At 37.0% G+C, this 25,212-nt stretch overlaps 1 protein-coding gene across 3 annotated transcripts in view; it reads left to right on the top strand.

The window, feature by feature from the left end:
• Positions 1–25,212, top strand: part of KMT2E (lysine methyltransferase 2E (inactive)) — an 89,402-nt gene that overhangs the window by 8,376 nt on the left and 55,814 nt on the right. For 2 of the 3 annotated variants that reach the window (XM_081244880.1, XM_081244882.1), the window contains exons 2-3: positions 14,334–14,406; positions 17,878–18,062. In XM_081244880.1, coding sequence (XP_081101006.1) covers positions 17,992–18,062 — 71 coding nt within the window. In that variant the 5' untranslated portion in view covers positions 14,334–14,406; positions 17,878–17,991. The remainder of the gene's footprint in view (positions 1–14,333; positions 14,407–17,877; positions 18,063–25,212) is intronic. The other variant, XM_081244881.1, reaches the window with a different exon arrangement.

A 25,212-nucleotide genomic window follows, 5' to 3' on the forward strand; every position in this document is an offset into this window, starting at 1 on the left:
AGTTGTTTAGGTTTATCATTTGTTACTAATGCTAGCAGTTTGATTTCTAACACAAGGCTAAAAATACATATTTTAATTATGGTGCTATTTCCCTTCTTCCATTAAAAAAATTCTTCCTTTAAGTAATTTTTTTAAAGTTAAAGTATTTTTTTCTGAAATCATTGAGACAGGTTCTTTTCTTCCATATACACAAGTCAATGCTATTTAAAAAGGGGTTGGTAAGATGGTAATACAGCAGAGCATCAAACATCTATAACCCTTAGGTCAAAGCAGTGTATGATTTTTGGAACCTTGTAATGAAAGAAATACTCATTGTAAAGAAGTTCAGAAGAACAAGAAAGGGACAAGAAACAAAACACATATTTAGACTTTAGTTACATTGTGATGACACTTTTATCAATTTGGCATATTTCCTTTCATTGATAGCAAAATATTGGTAGTGAATTTGGATGATAATTTGAATGTTATACTGATTCAGGTCCTGGGTAACATATTGAATGAAAATTATTAATTTAATTTCTTGGGAAATTTTCAGAGGGACTGGTAGAAGAAAAGTGTTGTGAATGCTTATAGAGTGGAGATTTTATTCTATAAAACTTAAATTCCCTTCTGAGAAAATTAAGATGATAATATTTCAGAATAGTGAGGATTAACAAGATGATACAGTGGATTTGTAGCATTCTGTAGGTGCTTTGTTGACTTAAAACTCATTTGAATCAACTGTATCCAACTGTATCTTAAGAGAAGGAAAGTTCAATTTGTAGCATTACCAAATCTTAGCCCGTTGTTTTAAAAAAGTATAAAGGGAAAGGTGCAAAAACAAGTCCCATGTTGAATTAGAGGATTTTCTTTTAGGCCCAAACCCCCAATCTGGACATGTAAAGTAGCACCCTATCGACTAAAGTTAAGAAACTAGAGTTATAATTGACTTGGGAGATCTTTTGTTTAAATATTCTTAATGTGACCCAGGGACCACATGTATCATTTACATGGAGTGCTTATTAAAATGAACATTCTTGGGCCCCATTCCAGACCTACATAATCACATCTAGAGGGGCCTTGAATTTGCATTTGAGTACTAGTCTCAGCTGATTTTTACACTATTTTAGCTCCTGTCTTTTATATTACAGGTAGCCTCAGCCCCAGGGAGGTTAAATAATTTTCCCAAGATCATATTAGATTATGGTTGATCAAGAATTAAAATTTAGATCCTGATGCTTGGTGCTTTATACTTCTCCAAGAAACCATGCTGACTCTTCTCTTGAGAAGCCAGGCTTCTGGATTCTCTAAATGAGGAAATACTGGTCTTTGTGCAATGTCATGTGACAGACTCTAGTGCTTTTCTATATCCCAATTCAAGATGATCTGTTGGTTTCTAGAAGAGTCTTGGATTGGAATTACAGCAGTACCAATTGGGATCAAGTTGTGGTGAGTCTTGAATGCCAGGATAAAAGAGTGGCTTTTATGGAAGAGCCACTGAAAAATTACCCTTGGGGAGTGATATATTAGGACATGCTTATTTACTCCTTAAAACTGTTAAGATTATGAAGGTAATATATGCTTATTAAAAGAACTCAGTACTTCTTTAGAGGCCGTGCAGAGGGGTGAAGAGTAGAAACTCTAGAACCACGCTGCTTTAACTTGACTGCATTCAAACTAGGTTGTACTCCTGTGTGACCTTGGGCAAGTTACTTACCTTTTTGTGCCTTAGGTTCTTGATCTGCAAAATGGACATAATAATAGAGCCTATCTTATAGAGTCTTTTTTATTAATTGGAATATAGTTGATATAGAGTTGTTTTGAAATTCTATGAGTTAATACGTATAAAATCTTGGTAAGCTCTATAAGTTGTTGCTGCTATAGTTGTTTCAGGAAAAAAGTGAGTCTCTGACTCCCATCCTTAGCTTCTCTCTTATGCTGAGGTGATGACTGTTTCTAGTTTCTGTATTTTTCTTTTGGTGTTTTATGTAGATGCTGTAGAAGTTTCTTTTAACCTTCGTTTAACCAACCTTCAGGATTAGTATTCCTTCTGTAGGGCTTCCCTGGTGGCGCAGTGGTTGAGAGTCCACCTGCCGATGCAGGGGATGCGGGTTCGTGCCCCGGGAAGATCCCACATGCTGTGGAGCGGCTGGGCCCGTGAGCCATGGCCGCTGAGCCTGCGCGTCCGGAGCCTGTGCTCCGCAACGGGGCAGGCCGCAGCAGTGAGAGGCCCGCGTACCGCAAAAAAAAAAAAAAAAATTCCTTCTGTAAAAACGACAGATGCCCATGACATGTTGAATGATGTAAATAAACTACTCTCTGCCCCTGCCACTAGTTGAGTTGAATGTTGACAGTAGTCTTGTTTGTTCCCAAATTGGCGAATCCCATTGTACTTGTACTGTGTGTATATTAGGTAGTACATAAAACAGAGGTAAGTGAACGTGAAGAGAGAACTGTTCAAATGAAAACTAAGTTAAGTGCTTTGGAAAACTTGATAAAGGCAAATTAATTGCTGAAGAGAATTGTCAAGTTAGGTATTGGTAAGACAACTAAAAGATTATGGGGAAAAATAATAAAAATCTAGAAGGAAGTCTACATTCACACCGCTGCACAAGTGTCTAGGTGATTTCTTACCTTGGAATAATCTAAAACCAAAAACCATAGGTAATACATTATAGATATGGTTTCTACAAGAACGAGAACCCAGAATACGAATTAGGGGAGCCATATTCAAAAAGTATTTTGACTTGACACCAAAATATTGATGGATGATATTATAAATTAAAAATACAGTCTTTATAATAATATATATTTATATATAATTTTTTCATGATTCTCCATGTTAAATGACTGACTTTGATGAACTCAAACTTCTAGTCCCTATTTTTTGTATATAAATCCAGATTTCAATGTTTAATCCAAAACAGGATGGATCTTAACTGTATTCTGTAACTTTCTTTTTTCATTTAGTATCTTGTAGATCTAAAAATGTTCTTTCAGAATTAGACTCAGGTTTGTCCAATGGGGTTTATATGACCCTACAAATGACAGATTTCATTTGTCTCTAGAATTTAGCAGATACATTGACATGTTAAGATCCAATAGCCTTTGTTATCTTGTGAGATTTAAATAGTACTCTTCTTTAGGAGAGTGAAGTATTATAAATTAGATTCATATAGTGGCATATAGTTGAATGCCCTCTATGTGGAAGCATCATGGTAGCTACTAATTTTGGCTTTGCTGATCTTGCACATATTTCCTAAGGGAAGTAGCTGATGATTGTGTTGGCTAATAAACCTGGGATCAGTTTGTTTCATTTTCAAATTTCAGCCTGTAATTGTTTGGTGTGTTGTAACCTAGTTGTTCTATGTTAGCAGTAACTGTTTAGTTTTACATTAATGCAGTAACTGCTTGATTTTTTAATTCCGTGTTAAAACTGGCAGATTTTATGGATGTGGTGTGGTTGTGCCAAAACACGAAAGTTCTTTTGTTGTGTATTTACTTTGAGAGTATCTGAGAAGCTGTGGTATTTATCATTTAAATTTAATCTAGAGTCATGGTGGAGATTTCAGAAGACATTCTGCTGGTATAACCTAAACTATCACTTAGAAGAAGTTTCAGGTTTATGCTTCTTTTTTTTTTTTTTTTTTTTTTTTTTTTTGCGGTATGCGGGCCTCTCACTGTTGTGGCCTCTCCCGTTGCGGAGCACAGGCTCCGGATGCGCAGGCTCAGCGGCCATGGCTCACGGGCCCAGCCGCTCCATGGCATGTGGGATCTTCCCGTACCGGGGCGCAAACCCGTGTCCCCTGCATCGGCAGGCGGACTCTCAACCACTGCGCCACCAAGGAAGCCCAGGTTTATGCTTCTTATAGACTGAAGTAAGTGGTTCATTATGGATTTGGGCAAAAGTGTTTCTAGTTCGGTCCCTGATTTCACACAGCAACTTCTTTCTTCATGTTCAAATGACTTTTATAAGAGTGGCTGCTCAGCTCAGTACATGTGGATTATTTTTCATTTAATCTCTTCACATAAAGGTCTTTACAATGAAGTTTGAAAGTGAAAGTGGGTGCAGCCTGTCTTATAGCAAATATACTGGTCACTATAGAGCTCGTTGTATCTACCAACGTCATTCTTGACATTTTATTTCTTTATTGTAAAATTTCTCAGTGATTATATGCCTCTAAAAGCTTTTCTAATAGAGACTTAGATCTGTTAATGCCATAGTTCATTTTTGAGTAAGATACATAGACTTTTTCTCTAAGTTTCAACTCTCTAGTAGTAATACACCAGTCCTCCATTTCTAGGTTTTGGTTTTTGTTTTTTTTTTTTTTTTTTTGCTGTACGCGGGCCTCTCACTGCTGTGGCCTCTCCCGTTGCGGAGCACAGGCTCCGGACACACAGGCTCCGCGGCCATGGCTCGCGGGCCCAGCCGCTCCGCGGCATGTGGGATCCTCCGGGATAGGGGCACGAACCCGTGTCCCCTGCATCGGCAGGCGGACTCCCAACCACTGCGCCACCAGGGAAGCCCCTGGTTTTTGTTTTTATATTAACATATGAAGAGGAGGAAGCTGATCTTTGAATACTGTAAGCCCTGGGATCAAAGGACTGGGAAAAATTACATAAAAGTAAACGGTTTAAACATGGAAAGTATTTTTCCTTTTTTTATTCATTTTGGTCTCTTGCTGACTTTGTAGGTTGTTAGATACTTAGAAATTAAAGTACTCTTATTTTAGACTTAAGATTTGATAGTAAATTTTTAAATGTATTTATTTATTATTTATTTATTTTTTGGCCTGTGTTGGGTCTTTGTTGCTGCGCATGGACTTTCTCCAGTTGTGCTGAGTGGGGGCTACTCTTTGTTGCGGTGCGCAGGCTTCTCATTGCAGTGGCTTCTCTTGTTGTGGAGCACGGGCTCTAGGCGTACGGGCCTCAGTAGTTGTGGCTCGCGGGCTCTAGAACGCAGGCTCAGTAGTTGTGGCGCACGGGCTTAGTTGCTCCGCGGCACGTGGGATCTTCCCGGACCAGAGCTTGAACCCGTGTCCCCTGCATTGGCAGGTGGATTCTTAACCACTGCGCCACCAGGGATGCCCCCAAATAAATATTTTAAATACATGTATTCTTTAACCATTTGTTCTTTCACGTGTTCTTTCACCATTTGTATGTCCTTGGTAGCCAACAATATTTGGACTGGAATTGATTAAATCATCTTTGGATTGGAAAATATAAACTTCATAGCTTTAATTCTTTTTTTTTTTTTTTTTTTTTTTGCGGTACGCGGGCCTCTCACTGTTGTGGCTTCTTCCGCTGCGGAGCACAGGCTCTGGACGCGCAAGCTCCGGACGCGCAGGCTCAGCGGCCATAGCTCACGGGCCCAGCCGCTCCGCGGTGTGTGGGATCTTTCCGGACCGGGGCACGAACTCGTGTCCCCTGAATTGGCAGGCGAACGCTCAACCACTGTGCCACCAGGAGAGCCCCCATAGCTTTAATTCTAAGAGGCACAACACTAACATCCATAAATGAGTATCTACAGTGTATTTACATATCTCATTTTCTCTGCACAGCAACTCTGCCGGTAGATCTTTTACCCATTTTTCATGAGAGGCCTAGACAGTCTGAGGGTCACATAGCTAAAGAGGGACTGATCAAGAATTTTAATTCAAGTCATTTGAAAATCATCATAGCTTTCCACTGATCCTTAAAAAGGACTAGTTCTTGGCATGGTAATGAGAATACACAAATTATTAATCCAAGGCAGTTATTGAAGAAAACTATTCTAAGATACCCTTGATTATATTAGATTGTCATAGCTCATTTGAGGTGTCTTAAGAGCAACTTAATTTTCTCCCATCCTGAGGGTTGTCTTTTTGCCTTGTTTATGGTTTCCTTTGCTGTGCAAAAGCTTTGAAGTTTCATTAGGTCCCGTTTGTTTAGTTTTGTTTTTGTTTTCATTACTCTAGAAGGAAGGGCAGCTTAATGTTGTTCACTGCTCCTTCCCCAGCACTTAGAACAGTATCCAGGGAATAGTATGTGCTCAATAAGTATGTTAAACGAATGAATTTGAATTTATTGTATTTTGAAAGAATAGTTGCCATAATTTGGCTGGAGTAATGCTTAACACTCAAGATTTCTTACATTGTTTGGAGACAAAGTACTCAGAACTTGATGGTGATAAGCTGGAAGAGTTGTTGGTCGTTGGAAGTTATTCAGACGATGAAGATTGTGGTGGGGGCCACGGAAATTGAGGAAGAGTGAATCTGAAGCACTGGGGAGGCACAGAAGACGGGGTGACCAAATGTAATAGACTAGAGAAAAGAACGATTAAAAAGAGAACTGGGGGCTTCCCTGGTGGCGCAGTGGTTGAGAGTCCGTCTGCTGATGCAGGGGACACGGGTTCGTGCCCCGGTCTGGGAGGATCCCACATGCCGCGGAGCGGCTGGGCCCGTGAGCCATGGCCGCTGGGCCTGCGCGTCCGGAGCCTGTGCTCCACAACGGGAGAGGCCGCAGCAGTGAGAGGCCCGCGTACCGCAAAAAAAAGAAAAAAAAAGAGAACTGGGAGAAAAGCATACTAATAAAAAATGGAATGGAAGAGGTGTGTGAAAAAGATTCAGTTTGAAAGTTTGATTTGTGTAGTGATAGCAGGTATTTGAATAGATATATATCTTGTAGATGGCTAGGAATAGGAAATCAGGAATTAATGGTTATGTCCAAGATTGGTGGAGACTAATAATGGGGAGGATTGAGCCTTAAAGGACAACCAGATTTTAGAGTAATAAGGGAGAAAGACGCAATTTAATAAAAGGTTCCTAGGGCTTCCCTGGTGGCACAGTGGTTGGGAGTCCGCCTGCCAATGCAGGGGACGCGGGTTCGTGCCCCGGTCCGGGAAGATCCCACATGCCGCGGGGCGGCTGGGCCCGTGAGCCATGGCCGCTGAGCCTGCGCGTCCGGAGCCTGTGCTCCGCAACGGGAGAGGCCACAACAGTGAGAGGCCCGCATAACGCAAAAAAAAAAAAAAAGGTTCCTAAAGGAAATCAGTCACTAACATTCTTTAATGGCAGATTTTTTGCTTTGTTTTTAAGGTATGTTCACGTTCATCTAAAAGGAGAGGAGAGGATTAAATGTGTTAAAGAAAGTGTGGTTTAAGCAAGAATAACTTAGGTGGTATCTTAGCCACTGTGTTCCAAGGCTTGAGAGCTAATATATAAATATTTCAGTTCTTGCTATAGAGTGAAGTAGGTGATCTATTTGGGGAAGCTGTATATCTAACATTTGTTTCCAAAAAGTGTGTCAAAATATAAACCATTGGTTAAAAAAATGTAAGTAATATATTCTTCGGGAAGTTAAGAAGGGAAGAGATTAGTGTATAGGAGACCTTGTAGCTGTAACAGTTTTTTGAGTTAACATAGTCAAATTTTTGTTTGCAGATAAGGAAACAGTGCTCAGGAGGTTGATCTGCTTGAGATCTCAAAGCTAGTTTTGTGGCAGAGATGTCAAAGTTGGGAAGTTGAGGCTTCAAGGAAGTGCTGGTACTTGAACAATCCTCGAAGGTTTAATAAGATTTTTATTTATAGAGTGGGATGGATATAAATAGAGGAAAATGACTTTTGAAAACTTGAAGGAGAATGAACAAGGATATGCCAACAATCACAAAAAGACTGACATAATCAGTGGATTTATATATTGGGATATTAGTATGGAACAGGGTAACCTGATAATGCCAAGATTAGGAATCTGTTATTACTGTGAGCTATTATGCTTTTTTTTTTTTTTTGCGCAGTACGCTGGCCTCTCACTGTTGTGGCCTCTCCTGTTGCAGAGCACAGGCTCCAGACGCGCAGGCTCAGCGGCCATGGCTCACGGGCCCAGCCGCTCCGCGGCATGTGGGATCTTCCCGGACCGGAGCACGAACCCGTGTCCCCTGCATCGGCAGGCGGACTCTCAACCACCGCGCCACCAGGGAAGCCCGCTATTATGCTTTTTTGAAGAGGGCAAAATTAGGAAACTAGTGGGCTTTGAAGTATATTCAAAGTTTCAGCAAGTGTTCTAAAATAGAGCGCTGGAGCAAATGTCTTTCTTCTTTCTTTTTTTTTTTAAGACATCCAGGCCACATCCCAGACCTACTTAATCAGAATCTCTAGGGTGAGGCCTATGAATCTGTTATTTTCAACCCCTAACCCCAGGTATATGAAAAGCGGCATTTTGTGGATCTGTGTTTGAGAACCACTGGTTTAAAGGTCAAGTCAGAGTAGGACGAGAGACTACTTAGAAACTTATTCTGGTAGCCTAGGTCTGAGATAAGAAAATGTAGACAGTAGGATCAGAAAGGTTTGCTTAAATCCTATTAATTAATTAGATTTGATGCACATTGTTTTTCTATAGGGAAATGAGAGGATTCAAGGTTCAGACTAAAAGAAATGATTGAAATAGTGATAGAAGGAATACTTAGTTCATCCTGAAGAGTGAGGACCTTGTTTTGCTTGAGATCAGAATCAAGAATGAGAGAATAAAATTATTGCCGAGTTTGTTTCAGTCAAAAAGTATGCCTTTTCCTGGTGACATACTTATTTGAAAGCTAAAAAGGCAAGAATGAACCAGCTTGATTGTATAGGTTGAGTGACTAAAAGATAAATGCAGGATTTTTATTGTTGACTTTGTTTGATTTTTAATTACAATGTTTTAACACTACTTTTTGGAAGACTGTTTTTTTGTTTGTTTGTTTTTGTTTTTTGCCTTTGGACAAGAGAATTCACCAGTGCAATAAGGTTTTTATGTCACATGTTGAGTCAATAAGTATTTTCTTTTAGCCAATGATTTTCAAACTATTCTTCAGGAATTCTTAGGTTTTTAATGGAAGTTAACTGGTAGGTGGGAGGATGTTCAGGCAGGGACATTCCCTTGCCACCTTCTTTAACTGCAGACATAGCAAATAATGAAGTAAAAAAGCAAATAATGGGCCTACTGTGCCCATTAACAAATATCATTAATCACTGGGGCCACCTCCCATTTGTATCTGGCTGTAGCCTCCTTAACACAACATTTAAAGTTGACACTAGCAATCACTGGGAAAAGCATAGGAGATTAAAATGTTTTTTTAATCCTAGAATAAAAATAGATGATTAGATTTCTGTGTAAGATTTTATTTGTAGGAAAGTTTCTATCAATAGTCAAAGTTTGAAGGCCACAATTTTAATGTCACTTTTAAAAGTTTTAATTCTGAGGCAATTGTAAGAAATAATAGAAATTCTGTATCCTTTCCCTGGTTTCCCTCAGTGGTAACATCTTGCAAAACTGTAGCACAATATGACCACAATATTGACATTGATTCAGTTCACCCATTATGTTCAGATTTCCCTAGTTGTACTTGTACTTGTGTGTGTGTGTATATAGTTCTTTTCATTTTTATCATATGTAGGTTCGTATCTCCACCACCACAGTTAATATGCAGAACAGTTCTATCACCACAAGGATCCCTGGTGTTGTGCTCTTACTACCACACTGTTTATTCTTTGTTTCTATAATTTGTCATTCAAGAATGTTAGATAAATGAAATTATACAGTATGTGTGACATTTTTGAGATTGGCTTTGTTTCACTCAGTACAGTTTCCTTGAGATTCATCCAAGGTATTGCATGTATCTGTAGTTCATTCCTTTATAATGCTAAGTAGTGTTCCACTTAATGTTATTTTCTCACTTCGTAGCTACCCCATAGAACATGCAGCTTCAGACTTTTCCTTTTAAACCTGCAGAACATATTGTCTCTCATTTTCTTTTGTTAAGTTCCCTGACTCTGTTTTCTTTTATTATCTCAATCCCCAACTCTGTTAGGACTATTGGGAGCACAGTTTAAAAATTGCTCATGTAGACAACAATTTCTTTCTTTTTTTTTTTTTTTTAACTAAAGGAAGGTTTAGAACCCACTGAAGGTATGTGGTGTTATGCTTTACAGTACTCATTACTTTTGAACATAAAAGTAAGATTTTAAGGAATTGGGAAGATGAAGTTCTTAAATTTGAAGATTCTTTTTCTTCTGTGTTTGTTTATCAAGCAGTACATTCTACGACATATAGTCGTGGGCCACATGGCAAGTAGAAAGTGGGAATAGGTAACTGTTTAGAATGAAATCACTTTTGTTACTTATATAGTCGGGTATGAACAAAGACTGAACTCATTCTAGAAATAGTTTGTGTGTGTAGGAAACAGAAATTGTACATTTGCACCCAGAGACTAACCAGTTACCAATCACTGAATTGCTTCAAAGGCTGCATTTTATTAGATTTTACACCAGAGGTTAGTGAAATCCAACACTTTAGGGAATGATGAATACTGTTTTAAAATAATGACGTGGTACATTAAAAAACTGGATAGTATTGAAATTAATTAATTTATGAAATTAATTATTTTAATTCAAGGTTGTTTTGGGGTGGTAATGGAGGAGTGTACCAGTACTTTGACAGATTGAAGAATTGGTGTTCAGAATAGCTTCCCCAAACCTCATTATATGATGCCAAACAGTTCACAATATCATATTCACCATCAACATTTCTCATCATTATGGTACATGTGTTACATTCTATGAACCAACATTGGCACATCATTATCAACCAAAATTTACACTAAGCCTCACTCTTTGTATTCATTTTTTTTAAAGGTTGTACTTCTAGATACTTTAATTTATTTTGATTACAATATCAAATCTCTAGTGAGCTGAAGATAAGGTAAACTGGGTTGCAAGGTAAGCCAGTGTGAAGTAATGCCAAATACTGGCTGATTTGGGAAAGTGCCTCATTCTTAGCTGTATAGGGGTGGTTTGGTGCTTGTTGGGTAATATCATGAGGGTTGACATTGGCTTATTCTTTAAAGAATTTACTCTTACTAGAGCCAATCTTGTTTTGACAAAAATTCTGTAAAAAGGATTTCAAGGGCCTGATGCCCTAGTTATTTTAACCATTACTCTTGTTTTTATTTTAAGAAAATAATCAAAACAGTATGTTTAGAGTTTATAATAAAGAGGTTTGGCTGTTGGCTTTTTTTTTTTCCTCCCTTCTCCTTTTTTTGGCCATACCACACAGCATGCGGAATCTTAGTTCCCCCACCTGGGATCAGCCGGGCCCCCTTCAGTGGAAGCGTGGAGTCTTAGCGGGTGGACCGCCAGCGAAGTCCCTGGCTGTTAACTTTTTAAGTGAAGCTACTTCTATCACATTCTCTGATTTGCAGTCCAACACGGAAGCATCCTTTCTCCTTTACTGACAAGAATGGATTCTAGAATAGATCAGAAATTCTTAATAGTTTACTTGACTTTTACAAGTATAATAGCTGAGAATTGTTCTCCAATACTTTTTTTTTCTTTTCGTTTAACTGTTTATTACAGGATATTGACTATAGTTCCCTGTGCTATACAGTAGGATCTTGTTGTTTATCTATTTTATATATAGTAGTTGGTGTCTGCTAATCCCAAACTCCTAATTTATTCCTCCCCAACCCCCTTTCCCTTTGGTAACCATAAATTTGTTTTTTATGTCTGTGAGTCTGTTTCTGTTTTGTAAATAAGTTCATTTGTATCATGTTTTAGATTCCAGTGATGTTGTAAGTGATATCATATGGTCCAGTACTCATCTTTTTAAGGACTTTTCCTAAATATTTAATTCCCAGTAATGTTATCTGGTTATCATAGCTAATACTTAAGTGAGTGGCACACAGATTCCTTGAAGCAATTCAGAAATATGTTTTATGATTATTCCTATTTACAGATGAGGAACTAAGGCTTCAAGAGAATCAGTAACCATTATTAATAGGTGGCAGAGTGTGAAAATTGAAGCATTGCTATTTTGATATTGAATTTAGAACTAGTGGTCGGAATTGTACTAAAATACGATATGGTGAAACTCTTTGAAACTCTCGTACAGAGCCAGAAACTGTGTGTTTTGAACACTGAATTTCATACATAGGTTTCCATTTTTCATGTAGGTCCATCAACATTAATCCTGACTACCAGAAGAAAGATTTTTTAAATAGAGAGTTTCTTTGCTATAAAAGCTTATAGTGTAAGTTGAATTGGTGAAATTCTTTATCTCTAGGAATGAAATGGTTATCAAAGGGAGGGAGACTCAAGTTAACATTCAACTGGTTAGGTAGGTGGTCTTTGCTTAACAAGTGGGTGTATATAAGGAATTGAGTATGCTTATGTGTACATTAGTGTCTCAGGTTTGGAGCCTGGTTCCCTTAACTTTCGGGTTGCTTTCAGCTCACTAGCAAGGCATCTGTTTGTTCCTGAAACATAATAGGGAATTTAAATATTTTTATCCTTTGAGTATGTGCTTTGCACTGTCCCTGAAATATTTTAAATGCAAATTTTAGACTTTGAGCCCATGCATCTTTACTTAATTTGTACTGTTTTAATGCATTGCTGTGGAATGCATGTAGGTTTATTAAGTAGATTAGGTTTTGGGGAGGAGCAAAGTAGATTTTGTTACTGTTGTTTCATTTAGTGTGCCAGAATGAATGCAGTCCATATGTTCTGCAGTGGAACAGTTATGTAGTTATTTAATTTCTCCTCTTTTTGAGCGAGGCAGTTGTCAGTTTTTCCCCCTTAACTGTAAATTCTGGATTTTATTTTATTTATTTTACCAGTCATCTGGCAAAGTTTAATTTCAGGGAAACTACTGTGTAGGTTCTGGAATCAGACTGTTAGGGTTCAAAACCTGATTCTTCTATTTATTAGCTATGGAACTTTGGACAAGTTTAACTTCTCTGCCTTATCTGTAAAATGGGGTAATAAATGTACCTATGCCATAGGCTCATCGTGAGGATTAAGCGTTGTAAGCAGTATTTATCATCATTATTATTATAACCTCTATTTGGGGACGTTTGAGTATCGGGTAAGTGCTCATAGAGCACTGGCTAATACTAACATTAACCCAGTTAGAGAAATACATAGTTCATTCTATTATTCTTTTTAGAATCTGATATTTATCTGTCATTTTGATTATCAGGACTAATCTGTTGGGCTTCCCTGGTGGCGCAGTGGTTGAGAGTCCGCCTGCCGATGCAGGGGACACGGGTTCGTGCCCCGGTCCGGGAGGATCCCACATGCTGCGGAGCGGCTGGGCCCGTGAGCCATGGCCGCTGAGCCTGTGCGTCCGGAGCCTGTGCTCCGCAAGGGGAGAGGCCACAACAGTGAGAGCCCACGTAACAAAAAAAAAAAAAAAAAAAAAAAAAAAAGGAAGGACTAACCTGTTAATGTGATTGTACAATTTAAAGTGTAAGATGATCAGCCTAACCTGCCTCCATTTATAGTTGAAGCCCAGAATAGTGAAATGAGTTGACCAAAGTTTCGTAGGTAGTAACTTGGTAATAGATTTTGATTAACTAGTATCCTTTTTTGTTATACCTTAGTCAAAGCTATAAGTAAAATTAAAATCATAAATGAATAATGAGGGCAGTTTAATTTCTGATTTATAAGAAAATCTCAGGTATGTGGTACCTCACAATTTCTTTCAAGTTTCTTTGTTTCATTTCTATTAGTAATTCAGCCCCAGATTCACCTGCTTATTCTCTTGTTACATGTCCAAAATGTAAACATGGATTTAATTTTAAATATTTATTGAGCTCTGTGTAAGGTGTTTATTAAGGACTGAAGGGTAATAATAAATGACCCTTTCCTCGAAGAGATTATGTTAAATTGGGTTGGGCCCTTTACTTGTAATTTTAGAAAAAAATTTTCCTCATATTTTCATCTTTTTTGCCTTTTGGGTATCATATTTATCTTTTCAGTGGTATTTTTTTGTTTTTTGAACTTCTTAATGTGGTCTTAAAAGCAGCCTCAGTTTTCCAGTTCTTCTGATAAACTGTTTTCTAATTTAATTGCTTTTCCTTCTTGCCTTTTATCTCATTTTTGCTACTTTAGGGTTTTGTTTGGTTTGGTTTTGGTATCAATGCCTCTGCTAAATCTGTGGGGTTGTTTTGTTTGTTTTTTGTTTGTTTTGTATTTTTTGTTTTTCGTGTGTGTTTTTGGCTGTGCCATGAGGCTTGTGGGATCTTAGTTCCCTGACTAGGGATTGAACCCACACCTCAGCAGTGAAAGTGCAGAGTCCTAATCACTGAACCACCAGGGAATTCCCCTAAATCTGTTTTTAATATCGGTGTTTCCCAGTTTCTTTCCAGTTTGATTTGGTATTTAGCATTGTTTCCTTTACTTGTGTTGTTTACATTCATTTGTATAAAAGAGTGAAGAATAAATTTATTTTTTTAAGAATTAGTTGCTGTCTTTGATTTTAGGTTCCATGTTAGAAGTGTCAATACCTATAATTTTATGCCATTTATAAACAGCTCAATACTCCTATGTTCACTTGGTTTCTAGGTCTATTCTGGATAGCAGGTTTTGTGAAGACATTTATTCTTTCTTGGACCTCAGATTTACCAGACATCTCATGGTATTTCCTTTTATATTATTTCTTTAATGGCTGCCATTTATTCTCAATGTATTTTGTATATATTTTACTTGCCAGTTGTATAACCAGTTTTTTGTTCACATGTAAGATATGAAAGCTTTGTGGTAGTTGTTTGTATTGTGTTGAATTTTTTTCTCTAGTTATGCCTATGTTATAAGCTCACATCTTTTCCGTTTACTACATTGTCTTTCCCTTTCTTTTTTTCTTATTTTTAAAGACCCTAATGAATTTATGCTTTAAGTATCAGCTGGATTTTTAAACAACGTGAGTTTTCTGGCTATGGAGTTTTTTTTTTTTTTTTTTTTTTTTTTTTTTTTTTTTTTTTTTTTTTTTTTTTTTTTTGCGGTACGTGGGCCTCTCACTGTTGTGGCCTCTCCCATTGCGGAGCACAGGCTCCGGACGCGCAGGCTTAGCGGCCATGGCTCACGGGCCCAGCCACTCTGCGGCATGTGGGATCTTCCTGGACCGGGGCACGAACCTGTATCCCCTGCATCGGCAGGCGGACTCTTAACCACTGCACCACCAGGGAAGCCCTGGAGTTTTTGATATTAATGAATATAGTGAAATATTTGCCACTTTATGGTCTCAATAGATATGACCTCTTGCCTTCTTAGCTCTTGTGAGTAAATTTGTGAGATCATCTTGTTTGCTGCATCAAACTCAGAGTCTGTGGTTCTGTTACAGATGTGATGATGAGTTGTTATCCTGGGGATGAGCTTCTGTGATTCTAGATGAGAAATGCATTTCTGGAAAAGGTGTCATGTGGTTGTTTTTTTTTTTTTTTTTTTTTTGCTGTATGCGGGCCTCTCACTGTTGTGGCCTCTCCCGTTGCGGAGCACAGGCTCCGGACGCGCAGGCCCAACGGCCATGGCTCACGGGCCCAACCGCTCCGCGGCATGTGGGATCTTCCCAGACCGGGGCACGAACCCGTGTCCCCTGCATCGGCAGGCGGACTCTCAACCACTGCGCCACCAGGGAAGCCCATGTGGTTGTTTTTATAGCGTGTAATTGTATAGGTTGATAACTCACTTGGTTAATGAGGCCAGAACTGCAGTTTCATCCTGGGTGCTCTAATTCATTCACCAGTTCTTTGTAGAGTGCCTTTTATGTTCTACGCACTGTGCAGGATTTGAGAGACAGGCAGTAATCACAAAAATATAAGCCATTGTCTGAAATTAGCTTATGGCAAGCTCTTCACTGCTATTTAAAAACAGCTCAAATATAGTGTTTATTGAGGACCGTATATTTATATAAAAATGGGGGACACTATTAAATACGTATTCAAATAAATTGTTTTAGGTTGGAAATATTACTCAGTTACCTAAAAGAATACATAATTATTTGACTTCTGCTTTCTAGTTTCTGCCTCTGGTTTTAAGAAAAAACATACAACAAAATATTTAACAACATAATACCTAAAATATAAGATTTCCTATGAGTCTAATGTTAAGGTAAGCTGAGCTAAAGAAAACTTCTACCAACTAGATGCTACCAACAGGAGGAGAATTTTTGTTTTTAATTTTAATTATCTGTTCTTAGGTCCAAGTTTTCAGTATTTTAAAGAAATACAGAATAATATAACATTTGATTTATATATTGCTTGCATTTTGTCATTTAGAATCTAATTTTATAATTTTATAGCTTTGTGCAGGTTAATAAATATAGCTTTTTATGAAATAATTCTAAAACAGTTGCAGGTACAGAAAAGGAGGTAGGGCAGTTTTTCCTTTTCTCACCCTGCTTTAAGTGTTTTTAGAGGATGATTTTTTTTTTTTAAGAGGATGATTTTAATTTGGTGAAAACTGTAAAATCGTAGCAAATAGAGAACCATAATTACATACTTTATTTTCAAAAACTATTAGGAGATTCTCTTTAAATGAGAGCTAAAGAGTTTTTTATCCACACAGTTTTTTGGTTATGAAATAAGAGCAACTCTTCTTATGTGACTACCACTTATTGATTGCTAAATATGCATAATGCAGTGTATGAAATGCTTTACAGTCATTATTTCATTTTCTTCACAGAAATCGTAGGAGGATATATACCCATTTTATAAACAAGGAACCTGAGGCTTAGAGTGGTTAAATAACTTGCCTAGCTCACACATCTACTGTTAGAGAGTTAGAGATAGGCTCCAATGCTCATGTTTTTCACTTTTAAGTGCAATTGCCTGTTATTGTATATTTTTGTTATAACTTGAAATCTAGTAGCTCTCCCCCAGTTATACATGGTTTAAAAGTAAAGGCTCGTTTTCTTAGACAATTCAAACCCCTATTACCTCGTTATTTCCATATTTTAGTATTTTTTTTCCCATAAGATATGAGCTCGCAGTCTGCATCATCTGTGAAATAGGAATTAACCTGAGTAGATATTCTCAAGCTTACTTGTAAAAATTAAAGGTAAATACAAGAACTGCTATTTGAAGAAACACTTCTCTTCAGTATTTCAGGTATAACCTGAGAGGGACAATGCTGACTGTTTCTCTTGTTTATATGGTTATCTCTATCTGCTTTGTTCTGAGTTGTACCGTATCATTGCTGAAAATATTTCGAGTAGATATTTCACATATAGTACATATAGCAGGTGTTAAACAGTGAATTTAGATTCGAAAAATTGTTACGGAAGCTGAATATGTTTTTGTTACTATGGTAAGTTTGTTTAAAATAAGTATTCAAGTATATGACAAGAATATTTAAAAATATTCAAGTATATTTCTCTTCTAATTGTCTGTACTAGGGATCATTAACTCATGGGAGAAAACTGGAGAAATAAACTCCCTCCATATACATGTATTTATGTCGTATGGAAAATCACAGCCACTATAAAACAATTGACTTTATTACAAATAAAATAGATTTTTAAAAAAATATATAAACAATAGAGTGGAATTGGTTCAAATTCTGGTTTTATCTCTTAAACTGAGCAACTTTGGTTATGTTATTTAACCTTAGTTGCTTTTGAATTCCTCGGTGGTAAAATGGAGATCCCTATCTCAGAGTTGTGAGAATTAAATAGACCATCCATGTAAAAGCTTAGTATGGTGCTTAGTCCACAGTAAGTCTCAATATTAGTTAGTTTATTGTTAAATCATTCACTGAACCAAGAAGACTTATTTTTGGATAGTGCTATAAGAAATTCTGTCTTATCTTTCAAAATGAATAATATTTGTTGGTTCCTCACTAAGCAATATGCCTTAGTAATCCTTCTTTTGGCATCCTAAATTCATTCCCTAAGGAAGATTATGATTCAGAAACTTTTCTTTTGATCATAATCTCATAACTTAATTCCAGAAAAATAAACAAAATAGAGACCCCTTGAGCAAATTCCAATTGGTATTGATACTTTAATAAAGAATGCTTTCTTCATGTATTTTACTTACCTTTGTTATAGGTTGACTGTTGCTGGGAATATGAAGATGATTCTTAACTTTTGGTTACCTTTTCTTTTAAATAGGGTTTGTGGATGCACTTAGATGTTTGCAATGAGCACTGTGGCTGGCATGCCCCAGTGTTTTGGATACCAATGCATAGGACTCCATAGTAATCGAATTTACCAGAGGCGAACGTCATGAGCATAGTGATCCCATTGGGGGTTGATACAGCAGAAGCGTCATACTTGGAAATGGCTGCAGGCTCAGAGTAAGTATTTAAATTAAAGGTATTTTGGATAGGGAAGGGCAAAACATTTCATGTAATTATTTTAGCACAACCAAGCACTGCTTGATTTGCATTTATATTTTTTCTCATTTTAGACTCTTGGCTAAAATAAAATGTCAGAAGGTTAAAGGCAAAAATTCCTTTAACTAGACTTACTTTGTAAATAACTTTTGAGCCAAAATGCTCTATCTTTTTCAGATTTTTTTTGTCTTTTCCATTTGCTAATTGTTGACATCAAGAGTCAAGGTAACAGGTTATTGTTTTTTTTAAATTGTAAGATCTTTCATGTTTATATTGGAAAATTAATTTGGTTTTAAATTTGAATCTTAAAAAATTGTGATATCCATTTAAACACAGTAATTACTTCATTTTTTAAAAAGTTGAGTTGAAAAATAAAATTCAGGCCATTTTTAAATAAGAAAAAGGGAGTATTTCCTTCTAGATGTGTACTTTGCCACTTACTGCTCTTTTGGGAGCCATTTCTGAGGGATTCAGTGAAAGGTTCTTCCTTGCCTCTAACTCTTTGGTCTTGGCAGTTGTGTGGATAGACTTCATTTTATTTTGATCTTGAAAGACCACTACATTATTAACACTAAGTCATTGCTGTGAAAATTGATTGTTTTTGGAAATTGCAAGGGGTTCATGTGACAGTGTTGGAATCTAAAGGATGGAAAGATGCATATGTTTGCTCTCGGATTCAATATGTAGTTGTATTGTGCTAAATGGGACGCTCATTGACCAGAAAGCTGAATTCAAGTTTAAAAAAAAAAACAACAAATTTATTTATTTTTGAGCTCCTAAAACTGGTATGTAGAAAGGACAAAAACTGCAGTTAATATTCTCCTTTTGATGGCATTTCAAATGGTCTAGAAGTGTTTTCACCACTCCTGCTTCTGCCATTGAGAAAGACTCAGGGATGCTCTCTAGTATTCCTGTAATATGCTACATAGTCCTTTTAACTATATGATTATTATAATACAGTTTTTAAAAGCCATTTTTTTACACTATGCGTTAAGTTATTTTTGTTGTAAAGTAATAGATTCCCAAACATGGCACTCTTATGACAGTTGATTGACATTCATTCCGCCCAGGTAGTGACACTGCTAAGGAAGGAAAGAACCTGGAAGCAGGGCTTGACAGGCAAGAGGTTCCCAGGCTAAAGCACTAGTTTTTCTTAATGTATAGCATCTGATAGATGCAAATCTATATCTGATGATAGTTACAGGCATTTATTGGTGATAATCAAAGATTCTTTGCTTCCTAAAAATATTCACCTTGACAGTCTTTTTTTAAATTGGCCTCTTAAGCACTGAATACAAGATGTAGTTTATGAAATATTATTTATATACCAGGTAGGAATTAGTCCAGTATACAATGTGAGATACACCTTTGCCTTGTTTGCATGTTTAGTATGTGTACTGTAAGGCAATTCACAAACAGAATGAAAGCCGCATATTAATTATACAGTTAAAAGAGAATGAATAATATATTTAAAGAGGGCAGGTAGGGGATTGCTTTCTGCCTATGTTCTTTATTAAATGCATTTATAGAGCATGTATAGAAAAAGTATGATTTATATTGTGGAGCCAAATCTTTCCTAATACAAATGTGGCCATTTTTATTATAAGAAAATGATCAATTTGTAGGTAGTTACAGAATGACTTTTTTTTTTTTTTTTTTTTTTTTTTTTGGTACGCGGGCCTCTCACTGTTGTGGCCTCTCCCGTTGTGGAGCACTGGCTCCAGGCTCAGCAGCCATGGCTCACAGGCCCAGCCGCTCTGCGGCATGTGGGATCCTCCCAGACTGGGGCACGAACCCGTGTCCCCTGCATCGGCAGGCGGACTCTCAACCACTGCGCCACCAGGGAAGCCCCAGAATGACTCTTTTTTAAAGAAATTTCTGTTTTAGGAAATTAGTTTTTTCTATTCCACATACAAGTATATATGTCCTTTGGGCATAGTATCCTCTACTCAGTGGACACAGAAAGGATAGCTGGTACCAGTTTCTATTATATGACAGCTATCAGAATTTTTGTGGTTTAATTTTCAAACTTAAAAACTTTTCTCTCTATGTATGTATAAATATATAAAACCTGGAAGCTTAAAAAGATCCTTAAATCACATCAGCCCACCACCCATTCCCACAGATACATAAAGCTTTTGGAGCTGTTTTCATAAGAAATGTTGATGGAATTAACAAGTTGCTTCCTTTATTTCAAGTACGTAATCAGAAGATACTATAGTTGTGTTGATGCAGGATCCTGTGAAGCTACATAATTATTTCAAAATGTTTTTTAAAAAGAGAGAGAATTACACTTTATTACACTCATGTGGCTATATAATGTTATTAATTATATGTTATATATTTTTAAATATTGTACTGCTAAATTATATCACTAATAAATTAAACTAATTTAAGTTTAGGAGGTACTTGATGATTGCTTATTGAGTGAATTAGTGTACTAGACCAAATTTATACTCACTTCTGAGGCTGTAAAGGGGAATTTATTTGATCTCTTAATGTTCATCTAGTCTGGGTTCATCTAGATAGAGTTCATGCTATCTGTAGCATTTTATAGATAGGACATTGAAGGTCTGGTTCAGGATCTATGAAGAATGGGTTTACTAAGCTCTAGTCTGGTATTTTCATACTCAGTAATGTTTGCTTTTGGATTATTGTGTCTCTAAAATAAGACTCATTATTCCCATCAAGTCCAGCTTCTTTGTTACATATTTCTTTTCCTCTCATTACTAAGTTTTAAAAAATCCTGGGTTTGTTTTACCTTTCCTGCAGAGTTAGGGATCTTGTACTTTGCTTTCTTCTGTTCCCCATTACCCTGCCATGAGTTGGTTTTACACATCCAGTGCCTCTCAGTTCAAACTAGCCGCATTTCAGATGTTCAGTAGCACATGTCTAGAGGCTGCTGTATTGGATAGAGAAGTTCTAGACCAAATAACAAAGTATAGGCTCTCAGGAGAGAGAAGAACAGTGAAGCCTAGGCTAGTTATAAAAATTCTAAGTGAGATCTTAATGATCTGTTTCTTTCTGAATAAGAAAGATAAAGATGTAAGTATGAGGTGTAGATATTATTTTCAAATTATAGGTGAGGAAACTGAAGTCACAGAGCAGTTAAGTGGCAGAGGCAGAACTTATTGATGTGTTGATTTTAGGCTTATTTCTATTATAGCTCCTTTTCTAATACTGTTACAAAAAGTGATATATGTAACACCTGATTTATTTTGATACATGGTTCATGTAAGTAGTAGCTTCAGTTTTAGGAGTAGTAAATTCAGTGTAATACATGACTGCATGTAACAAAGGTATTCTCCTCAGGTCTCTGCTCAAAGATAAGAAATATGAAAGAAAACCTAGACTCCATTACCACTAGATAGATAGGAAAGTGAGCCAGAGTTTGGCCATTTATTAGAATTGTGTGTTTTTTATCCTAATTGGTAGAAATTGACCTGTTCTGTTGCTTCTTACCTATTTTACGTCTGACATTCCATCTGAATTACTAAATTGGTTAAAGAAGCAAAGATGAGAAACCCTTCTGGAGCTGGGAAGTGGGAAGAGGTATAAATGGGGAGTGTTAAATGTATTCTTTCCTAGCCTTTTTAAAAAACAAGAGCTAAATTACTTTTTCCTCTCAGACACTGGGAACATGATTGCTAATGTTGTATTCCTTTTAACATCATTATTACTACCAAATATTCCTATAGAAGTCTTTATAATGAGCTTTTATATAATTATGTGTATTTTTGGATGAGGTAGACAAATTAGTAAATGTGACATATCTAAGTTGTAGGTGAATTATTTTGGAGGAGGGCTTTTAGTACTATGCCTGGCAATACAGTAAATGCCTCTTTGTTGACTTGAGAGTACTGAAGAGAGATATCTGGGTTTTCAGTTTTGTTTTGCCACTAACATACTTAATTATGGTAGACTTACTTATGGTAGACTTAAGCCACTTAATTATGGTAGGCTTTTGTGTCTTCATTTGAAAAACAGGGCTTGGATTGAAGTATTACTGTGACTCTTTTTGACTCCAAATTTCTGAGATTCAGTACATTTTTACTATCTATATTTTGTTTATAGTATTTGATACTAAGTTATTTCAGTGTCACTAGAGCCACCTGCTGACAGAATTGATTAATTTGTTGAAGTGTTTGGTTGCTTTTAGTCTGAATTTCTGTAGTTGAAGATACTAAAATGTTTTGTATATAATGAAATGTTTTCAGTAGCTTTTTACTTGTTCATGTTCCACTAGTACTTAACATTTCTGCTTATGATTTCTTTACATTTAATCTACTATCAAGAAGCTAATACTTTCTGCTGCTCTTAAAGTGTTGATTTGCTTATCCTAATTTGGAAGTACTTTCATTTTAATGTGATTTTGTTTTAATATTCACAAGCCTGTTTTAAAGTACTGTCTTAGCATTGTTTAGGACGGTTCTTAGAATGACGTTGAATTTCTCATTTGCTTTATACTTAATAATAAAAACATTTTTTCTCTAATTTTTTTTCCCACTTGTGATACTGATTACAGAGCTCACTGCATTCATAGAGTTGTCTGTAACATACTGTGTAATACCTCTTCATAACCCCAGCAAAAAGTTGGGCAGGTATTCCCATTTGGCAAAAGAAATGCAGCTCAAGGAGATAACAGACTTAATTAACTAAGGCCATAGTTAATAAAAAAGGCCATAGTTAATAAAAAATAAGAGAGTTAAACCCAAGGCTGCTTGGCTCCAGATCCATTTTGCCACATAGATCCAAAGAGCTAAGTTTTCTTAACGGATGAGTTAAATGAAGTAAAATGCCACATGTGATAAACTGATGACAATTGTCACACCAAACCTCTCCATTTAAAAACATTTCTTGTATACTATTGTAGTTTGTGTAATTTTAATATATCTTTAAAAAGTAATATAACAAGAATGATAGACATGTTTTGATCACAGATCTGAAGGAGCATACTGAGAACTCATGGAGATCTTTCACATTCATTACTATAACAATTAGGGAGCCAGTCTGTCCATGTGCAGTTACTGATACCCATGTGTCTGTTATTGAATATTTTAACATTAAAAGGAAAATTAGAGGTTTCACCTAAAACAGTGGTATAAGCTTCTCATTAAAATCCAACTATATTTTGTAGGTTTATACAGGGAAGAAATTAAATTTTTTTCTTTTTTTTCTTTTTGCGGTACACGAGCCTTTCACTGTTGTGGCATCTCCCGTTGCGGAGCACAGGCTCCGGACGTGCAGGCCCAGCGGCCATGGCTCACGGACGGGCCCAGCCACTCCACGGCACGTGGGATCTTCCTGGACCGGGGCATGAACCCACGTCCCCTGCATCGGCAGGCAGACTCTCAACCACTGCGCCACCAGGGAAGCCCTGTTTCCACATTTTGCATATCTAACTTCACACTCAAACTCAGTTTACCTGTACTTCTCAGCCTCCATAATTATGTGAGCTGATTCCTTATAATAAATTATATATATATATATATATATATATAAAATAATTCTTATTTACGCAGCCTTTTATTTAACATGGGCCTTCAATGGGCTGGATGAAACCCACTCACATTGGAGAGGACTGTATGAAACCCACTCACATTGGAGAGGACTGTATATATATATATATATATATATAATTGGTTCTGCTTCTCTAGAGAACCCAGACTAATACAGACTAAGAGTGGTTCCAGAGGAAAAGAACTCCCGTTGCGGAGCACAGGCTCTGGACGTGCAGGCTCAGCGGCCATGGCTCACGGGCCCAGCCGCTCCGCGGCATGTGGGATCCTCCCGGACCAGGGCACGAACCCGTGTCCCCTGCATCGGCAGGCGGACTCTCAACCACTGCGCCACCAGGGAAGCCCAGAAGTTAAATTTTTGATGAGGAAGAAGGAAGTCATAAAAGTCCAATTTCAGGAGGAATCAGAGCTTATTTTGATCAATCATTCTATTCTTTTTCTGTAAATGCCTCTCTTAATTTAATGATTGGCTTTTCTCTCTTTTTATATCTTCAGTTCACCTGACTACTTAAACGTCTGCACTAAAATGTATAACGAATGATGATTTTTGATGGCTGTTTAAAAAATAAGGATATTTTGATATAAACAAGGTTTTAAATTTGTAAAGTGTTTCCAGGAAAATGTGGTAACATCAGTTAGATTACTGTAAACAAAATGGTAGTCATCCTGCTTTCTGAGTTTTCAACAATAATCTAGAACTGTAACATATTTGAAAATAGCCTATTTTCGTTTTTAAGAATGGAAATATTACATAAATAATTTCAACTTTAATGACCAAAATTGTTCTCCATATTTGTAAAGTTTGTAAAGTAATGACAATTAAAGTGACATAGATTCAGAATTACCAGAAAGCAGGCTTTGTGTAACTCTAATAAAATGACACATAGTACTGTTTTGTAATACAGATATGAGGTATAAAGCTGTTTACCTCATTAGATCATTAATCCATAGGCATAAATACCACTCTGGTAAATTTCACAGGAATAGTGGGGATAATGCAGTTTGGTGGGAAAAGTACTAGACCAACATAAGAGATATGGGCTTTAGTATTTTCTTTGCTATTATAATGCCATGTGACTTAGAATTAAGACTTCATTTTATAAGTGTGGAAACTGAGACCCAGAGTGATTATGTGGCATGTCCCATGGATACACAATGACTTAATAATTAGGGCTTGGATCTAGAGTTTGTGGCACTTAGATCAGTCATCTCCTGGTCTGTAAAACTGGAGGTTGGATGATGTGATGTTTAAAATACCTTCTAGAACAGTGCCTGAACATCACTTTAGAGCAGCAGATACTCTGTTGCCCTGAATAGTAGCTGTCCTACTGCACTCTATGCCACACCAAGCAGGACTCAGCAGCTGATCCTCAACCCCTAGCTTCATGACAGCATTGTCTGGGGGTCCAGAAACTGCCCTCCACATTATGCTTGTCTAGACTCAGCAGGAGCAGATCTACTACCACCAATTCTAGGCCAGAACAAAACTACTTCCAATCTGAGGGAAAGAAACCATATCCTGACACTCCCTTGGGGCCATATACAGACGAGCCTTACTATATCTTTGTTCTATCTGCTCTACTAACCAAGTC

This window comes from Mesoplodon bidens, assembly GCF_964165515.1.
Source record: "Mesoplodon bidens genome assembly, chromosome: 9".
In the NCBI taxonomy this organism is placed as follows: Eukaryota; Metazoa; Chordata; class Mammalia; order Artiodactyla; family Ziphiidae; genus Mesoplodon; species Mesoplodon bidens.